General features: G+C 35.4%; 2 protein-coding genes across 2 annotated transcripts; one reads left to right on the top strand and one right to left on the bottom strand.

The window, feature by feature from the left end:
• The first annotated feature begins 901 nt into the window (after nt 1–901).
• On the top strand, nt 902–1,634 carry LOC106318859 (nuclear transcription factor Y subunit B-7-like). Its single transcript, XM_013757007.1, has one exon. It carries the CDS (start codon nt 902–904, stop codon nt 1,526–1,528), a length of 627 nt encoding a protein of 208 aa, XP_013612461.1. The 3' UTR covers nt 1,529–1,634.
• Nucleotides 1,635–1,799: 165 nt separating this feature from the next.
• On the bottom strand, nt 1,800–6,970 carry LOC106318857 (NAD-dependent malic enzyme 1, mitochondrial). The gene is made up of 19 exons (XM_013757006.1): nt 6,660–6,970; nt 6,482–6,578; nt 6,290–6,408; nt 6,037–6,204; nt 5,814–5,942; nt 5,665–5,725; nt 5,072–5,175; nt 4,911–4,994; nt 4,510–4,616; nt 4,120–4,231; nt 3,848–3,961; nt 3,664–3,729; nt 3,345–3,417; nt 3,164–3,250; nt 2,949–3,003; nt 2,763–2,834; nt 2,415–2,477; nt 2,220–2,334; nt 1,800–2,053 (listed from the first exon to the last, which is right to left on the bottom strand). The coding sequence occupies exons 1-19, from the start codon at nt 6,813–6,815 to the stop codon at nt 1,979–1,981; spliced, it is 1,857 nt and encodes a 618-aa protein (XP_013612460.1). The 5' UTR covers nt 6,816–6,970; the 3' UTR covers nt 1,800–1,978.
• Nucleotides 6,971–7,740: the final 770 nt, after the last annotated feature.

Raw genomic sequence — 7,740 nt, 5'->3', positions numbered from 1 at the left:
ATTGTTTTAGTATACCATATAATGTTAATAAATTAATAGATTTTAATTTTATATGTGCTACATTTTTATAAATTCCATATTTAATACCAAATATTATTATATATTAATAAATATCAAATTAACCTCAAATATAAATTAAATATTTAATAAATAGTTGTCTTTAGGTTTTTAACAAAAAAAATTAAATTATATATGCATGTATCATAATTGGATTAAGTTATACAAAAATACACAATTAAAATGTTTTGTGTTCATAAAAGTTAAATATGAACCTTAAATTATTTATATTATTTGAATTTAACTAGTTTTATGATAATGTAGATTAATATAGTTTAGTTATAAATGTGTTTACGTAGTTAACATTACAATATGATATTCAAGTGAAATATTTCTTGATTTTCACGTGATTAAATCTTCCATAAAATTTACGTTTTCTGTATTCACAGAAACAAATGTCGATTGTTGTTCAAAAAAAAAAAAGAAACAAATGTTGACAATGTTAACTATTTGGTCAAATTTGAATAACATTGTAAATGCAAATTTCTTTTTAAACATTTAATATGTTTTAGTTTTCTAAAAATTAATATAAAGCAGTCCACATCACAAGTTCTTCAGGGAAAACTGCATCAGTCACCAAAAACAAAGCACAAGGAGCTTGTTCTAATCATGCGACAAAACAACCTCATCCGATCTCGCTAGGCAATAGATACGTTCTTTTGATCTACAACTTGTCTAGGAAGCAGCCTTCTAGAAAAATGATAAAAATAAATGCGGGTCGTAAGGAGTTCCAAATTTGGCAAGATATCCATAAATAGGCAATTTGCCTAGTTTCATGCACTAAGCTTAACCATAAAATCATATCCATCACATGCATGTCATTACATATCACGAAAAACAAGAGATGACTGAGGAGAGCCCAGAGGAAGATCATGAATCTCCTGAAGGAGCCGAAACAAATCTAGGAAGCTCTTCTTTAAAGAACAACAACATCAACAATAAAGAACAAGATCGGTTTCTTCCAATTGCTAATGTCGGAAGGATCATGAAAAAGGTTCTTCCCGGTAACGGTAAGATCTCGAAAGATGCAAAAGAAACCGTTCAAGAATGTGTATCAGAATTCATCAGCTTTGTTACCGGTGAAGCTTCTGACAAGTGTCAAAGAGAGAAGAGGAAAACCATCAATGGAGATGATATCATTTGGGCCATTACCACTTTAGGTTTCGAAGACTATGTGGCTCCATTAAAGATCTATCTCGGGAAATACCGAGAAACCGAAGGAGAGAAAGTCAACAGCCCAAAACAAAGACATCAACAACAACAACCGCAGCATAATCATCATTTTCAGTTTCAAGAACAAGACCAGAACAACATTTCATGTACTAGTTACATCTCTCAGCATCATCCTTCTCCATTTTTGCCTGCAGATCATCAACCTTTTCCAAATCTCCCTTTCTCTCCTAAATCATTGCAAAATCAGTTCCCGCAGCAGAATGATAACACTGATTCCATGGGACAGTGGTCAGTGTGAAACTTTATTTTTAATACCTTTTTTTTTGTTTTAGATATACATTATATTTTTGGTTTCCAGTACATTTTGATGCTTATATTCTGGCTATACACACACACTTTTGAGATTTTCAGTATGCTTATATTTCGTGTAACAGAATACGTCTTAATATTCTAGTCAGATAAGATAAAATTATCTTAAATTGTATGTGCATTGAATAAATATATTTTCTTAGACTGATTATTGCTAAGCTTGTCTATCAAATCTATAAGTGTCTTGATTACTCTTATGATCGCAGCAACTATGAATTTGATTGGATAAAAAACAGCCCAATTATATTTTTATTTAGTTTTACATATTGATAAGAGACAGTAGCAAATATGAATCTGATTGGGTATGAAGCAACCCAATTATATATATTTTTGCACATAGAAAAGAGAAAGCAGACTTATTCAGTCTTTGGAACCAAACTTAGTCGTCTTTGTAGACCAGAGTCGGGTACTCTGGACTCCACATGTTGTTTTCCACGTAAGCCATCAGCTCCTCCTGAGAAAAACACACAAGCTCAGTCATATCAGCATAACTGACATTTCGGTGTAAAATCTTCTCTCGTTTCTTTGTTCTTATATGCCCAACTCAATTCTATTAGATTATTAGACATATAAACCAAACACGTCAGAGAGACCCTTTCTAACTATAGTAAAGCGGGTACCTCGTTAAGCTTTTGGAGCTCTCGAGCGTCCATTTCCCTATATCCACCAACCAAATCTTCCTCAATAGCTTCCTTAATTACGGCAGCCGCTATTCTTTTTGTTATGTCTCGTATCCTGCAATTTCAAGTCAATTGTCAATTCTATCAGACCATTCCTTCTTATGCAACACTCAGACCGTTCTTCTCTTGGGTTACCTTGATATTGGAGGGTATATTATCCCCTTTAGCACTTCTTCCTCGCTCATGTATGCTGCTAGGCTGCAATTGTTTAGGTAACAATGTCATGATCCCATATTCACAAAACACGAGCCTTTTTTTTTTCATAACCTCCTTAATACGAGTTTTACATCGTATCCAACTACATTGGTCGCTGTTTCGATGGTGAAGGTAAGGTATAGCCCGTGACATCAGCCAAATATGTTGACTGGCAATATCCAGTATCCAAAATTATTTGAATTTGGTCCGTAGTTATATTTCATGTCACCCAATTCTGCTTTAGATGAAAATGAAAGATAAATGCAGTACGTAAAGAAAAGAGCTTACCACTCAGCTGCAGCCTGAAGCATCCCGTCAGAAACAATGGGAGTACCAGACAGAAGAACGCCAAGTCCAATACTACATACAGAAATTTTACAATAAAAGAAACTCATTTGTTTTTTTTCATGACCGTTACTGCAGCCAGTGAAGAGTGTATGCAATTCTTTCAGACGATGTATAAGCGGAACTAACCCGGGAAATAGGTACATGTTGTTTCCCTGGTTGCAATGTCCTACATGACCATTCCCTGCAACAACAAAAAGTACGTAGTAATATATCAAAACAAAGCCTCTGAGAGTAATTATATATCCAGAACCGTCAATCTAAAACATAAAACTGAAATTATAGAAGCAATCAGGTTTTTTCATCTCATATAAAAATGCGTGTAACAAATGATGTAGACATACCAAGATCCACGTTCTTGAATGGGCTTCCACTCGCAAATATTATATTGTCGCCTAATATAGAAAATGCCTCTTGAGCCGTGCATTCAGCTGGAATTTTACGCACAAGTTACAAATACATCAATTCCCAAAATCACAATAACCGCAAATCACATTTCAGTGCAAGCGAAGGGGGACAAATTACCATTTTTAGTGGGGTTTGACATTGCAAAAATAGCTGGTCTGGTCGAGGTTGAACCTTTCATGGCTTCCAAAACCTTAAGCACATCCACATGTCAGAATCATGAAAGTAAGAGGCAGCAAAGCCTCACTAAGAGTTGTGAGTGCTAGATTTTATTTGCTAGCTCATCTAACTAGCAGTTACCATAGAAATCCGATAATGAAAGACAATGGTTACTGAAGAAATTATCGGAATAGAACATAATACTTAGATCACTGATTCTGTAGCATAGAACTAAATCATACTTTTCTGCTATGTTTAGGCTTTTGAGAACTTTGTTTACCTCTTTTGAGAACAACCCTCCAACAGCAGACAAACCCAGAAGCACATCAGGTTTAACTTCTCGAACCTAGTCAGATGAAGACAGAAAACTTTTAGTTCCTTGCTTGTATTAAGCAGTACTTTCTGAAAGGGTGAATTTCTATCAACCACAAAACTCAATGCCAACTTAGATTTAGTATACAGACCACTTCAACAAGACTTGCTCCTTCTTTTAATCCTTGACGCTCCATTTCTTTAGTCTTCCTAGCAAACGGCAGAGCCTCTGGGTCAATATTATCTCGTCCTTCAGTGATAAGGCCCTGATTAAATGCAACAAAAAGACTTAACAACTTCAGCTCCTCAAGCTATTGCATAAAACACGCCCAAAAAGAAAACAGGAAGTGATATGGCTAGTAAAACAACTAGAGGGAAATCCATTTAAAACTTCTCATGAGCTCCCTAAGTTCCCATAACATACCTGAGCATCAACCACCCAAAATTGACTTTGTGCACTTTCAAATGCAGTTTCAGTATTTCCCAACATCCGTGCCATTGTCTTCCTTGCAGTATTTAGAACACCAATTCCGGCACTACAGAAATTACAGATTTTTATAACGAAGCTCAGTATTCAGATATAACTAGTCTTAGCTACTTCATGTTTCTTTGCATAAATGCAATCACATCAACTTAGATTACTGCAGTGATGTAACTGGAAGTTTCCATCGATTGGCTTCAAATCATACGAAAAGAGAAAAAAGAATATCGACCAATAAATAAATAAACAATAAGCCCAGCACCAATTTTACCAGTAAAATTCTCGTGTAAAATAACAGGAAAGACAATCAAACAGAAACAGGGAACGGCTTACCTTCCAGCGCCAGCAACAACGATCTTCATCTTTGGAAAATCAAGCATAGGCCGCCCCTGTGCTCTAACGGCTCCAAGAAGACCAGCAATCGCAACCCCTGCTGTCCCCTAATATGAAAACCAAGATTTATGTATCAGCATTTAGATTTTCAGTTCCCTTCCTATTGTCTCTATAATGCATCTGGTCATATAGAAAAGGTTAAGAATAACTATTGAACGAGATGAGATGCTGGTTTGATCACATGAAATACAATATTTTAAACATAGGCACGGCTAACTAATTCAAACGTAGTAACCCTTGATAAATGACCAGCAAAATTAACTAACACATTGACGTAATATACAAACATGTAACGGCAAGTCATCTTCACAAGAATCTAACTAAGGCGGAAGCCTCATTACCTGGACATCATCGTTAAACATTCGGTAGCGGCTTCTATACCTCTGCAGTAATTTGAAAGCCCACTTGCTCTGGAAATCCTCAAACTGCGGGTAGACAAATAGTAAAAGGTTTCATAATAAGAAACATTTGATATACCAGACATCTATGAAGGATCATTTACCTGCACAATAACATGTGGCCACCTAGTAAACACTGCCTCCATAAATTCGTCGATTACTTCAATATATTCGTCATTCTCTAGACGATGTTGCTGCAGACCCAAGTCTGTCAATAAAGAAAAAACACAGAAAGAATGATAACATGACAGATAATAAGCTAATCTCAAACGTTTCTCTGTACTACTGGAAACCCCTAAACAATTAAAGACAAATGTAACAAGTCGTACAACCAAGTATTTTGCTTCAAGAATAAAGACTTCAACAAAAAAACACAGAATAATATAATAGACTCCTATACAATACTACAAACCTTTTACATTAAATAACATATATATGTATGTGTCTATGACTCTCTGTATCTGTATGCATAGACTAATATAAAAAAACATTCTCTACGTCCTTATGCAAATTGATTGATAATCAATATGCTTCCCCCATAGTAAAATCTCAAAACACCAGCAAACAGTTACATTATATGTATTAAAGAAGAAAACCTTTTTTTTGTGCACCAAAGGAAACCATTATTAATCTATCATATTCATCTTCAAATAATAAACATTGAAACAGGTAGCTCAGATGTGCAAATGAATCTTACACAAGGGGTCCTTGAGTAGCTTTTCATTATTTGTTCCAACATCAATCATGACAGGAAGTACCTAAACAACCATAGTATAGTATCACAACATTATCACTGAGAAAAATGAGCGGGGGAGGGACTAGCAATAGAGAAGATGCTGAAAGTACCCGTTGGGGATTGATTCCAGCTGCAGCGACATATAAATCAAGCTTCCCAACAGAAATTCCAATTCCATGAATCCCTAGATCTCCAAGACCCAGAATCCGGCTTCCATCGGTAACAACAATCATATCAACCTAAACATTACATCAGATTCTTGGTGCAATAGAGACAGAGGAATATAGTATGGGTTATCTTTATTCAGTCAGCTAACGAAAACAGAATAGAGACCTGTTCAGCAGGCCAGTTGTAAACCATGGACATCATTTCACCACGATCTTCAGAGCTAAAGTACATTCCTCTAGGCCTCCTAAACAACCCGCTGTAGTTCTGGCATACAAGACCAACCGTAGGCGTGTAGACTATTGGCGCATACTCCTCAATATTCGCAATCAAAACCTAAAAACACACATTTAACAAAAGGTAAAATTAGCCTCCCTCAAAGCAAAGCAAAGGTAAGCGAAAGAGAGACCAGTTTGTTGACCTTATAGTACATAGTCTCATTCCTGTCATGCAAACGATTGAGAATTCGCCACTTAGCGAGAGCATTGGGGTCAGAAGGTCCGTCTCTTGCTTGCTCCTCCAGCCTCTTCAGGTCAGTCACTGTGCAGATCATTTCCAATCAAGGCACAAAGAGACGCTTATATTAATGTTTCTTAAATGATAATCAACTCACTGAAACGCTGAATCTGCTGCTCAGAGTCCATGACACTAGGTGGAAGAAGTCCCCTGAGATCGAGACGATCTCGCTCCGTCATCGTGAACGCAGTCCCCTAACAGAGAGAGAGAGAGTTTTCGAATTTCGATTACAAAGCAGCTCGATCAGATCCAAAAGGCTTGTATGTATGTATTACCTTGTTGAACCAAGGGTCGTGGAGGATATCGAGGCTTCGTTTGTGGACGATGGTGGGACGGTGACCTTCCGTCGTGGTGAAAGATCTGGCGGATGAGTAAAGTATTCTCCGGTGGAGCATACGGCTATTCAGCCGGAGTTTGTTGCCTAAGCCCATCGCTTCGGTGGGGGTGGGTCTCCGGCGACAGATCTGAGTTCAGACTTTGTTTTTTCGACTGAGTGTGAATGTGACGATGAATTGATCAGAGTCCGCCTTTTTCTATAATACTAATTTCAACGAATCTGGATCCTTTTTTCTTTCCATTCTTTAGTCAGAATTAAATATTCCTAAAATCTCCTTTATATGGAAAAAAGTTTATTTTTATTCTCTTCTCAAAACTCACATCAACCACAATAATTAAATAAATATCTCATATATTAATATATATTATTTCATGTTTAAAAAAAAAACTAATTTACAAGAGTTTGATTTGCATATCCATGCAGAATTTTTTTATTTTAAAGAATATAGCTTTAATATTATAGTAAATATTATATGATTAATATTTTGGTTTTATGTATTGTATAATTGTATAATTTTATTTTTTATGTCTTGTTTGATATGATTAATATATAATGGTTTATATTTTTTACATAATATATTTTGTAACTAATTGTTATTACATACTGATATATTTTTATAATATTTTGGTACAATAAATTCACATTAAAATAATCAAGCAAAGATTTATATTTAAAACTTATTAGTTATAGTTCTAAAAATCGGACGTCTACCTGCCTAGTCGCTAGGCGTAACTCATCCGTCTCCATTTATACCAAATTAGGGCTGGGCAAAAAACCCGAATCCGAAAAACCGAACCGAACCCGATCCAAAAAAGTAGTATCGAACCCGAACCGAAATTGATTAAATATCCGAATGGGTTCAAAATTTTGGTATTTAGATAACCGAAACCGAACCCGATCTGAACCGAAGTATTTCGGGTACCCGATTATATCTGAAATTGATTTATATACCTATATATATTAATTATTTTTAGATTTAATATATATTAAGAACATCAAAATATATAAGATGCTTTTAA

The sequence above is a fragment of the Brassica oleracea genome, chromosome C9 (assembly GCF_000695525.1).
Source record: "Brassica oleracea var. oleracea cultivar TO1000 chromosome C9, BOL, whole genome shotgun sequence".
NCBI lineage: Eukaryota > Viridiplantae > Streptophyta > Magnoliopsida > Brassicales > Brassicaceae > Brassica > Brassica oleracea.
This window is presented reverse-complemented; position numbering and strand designations above follow the sequence as displayed.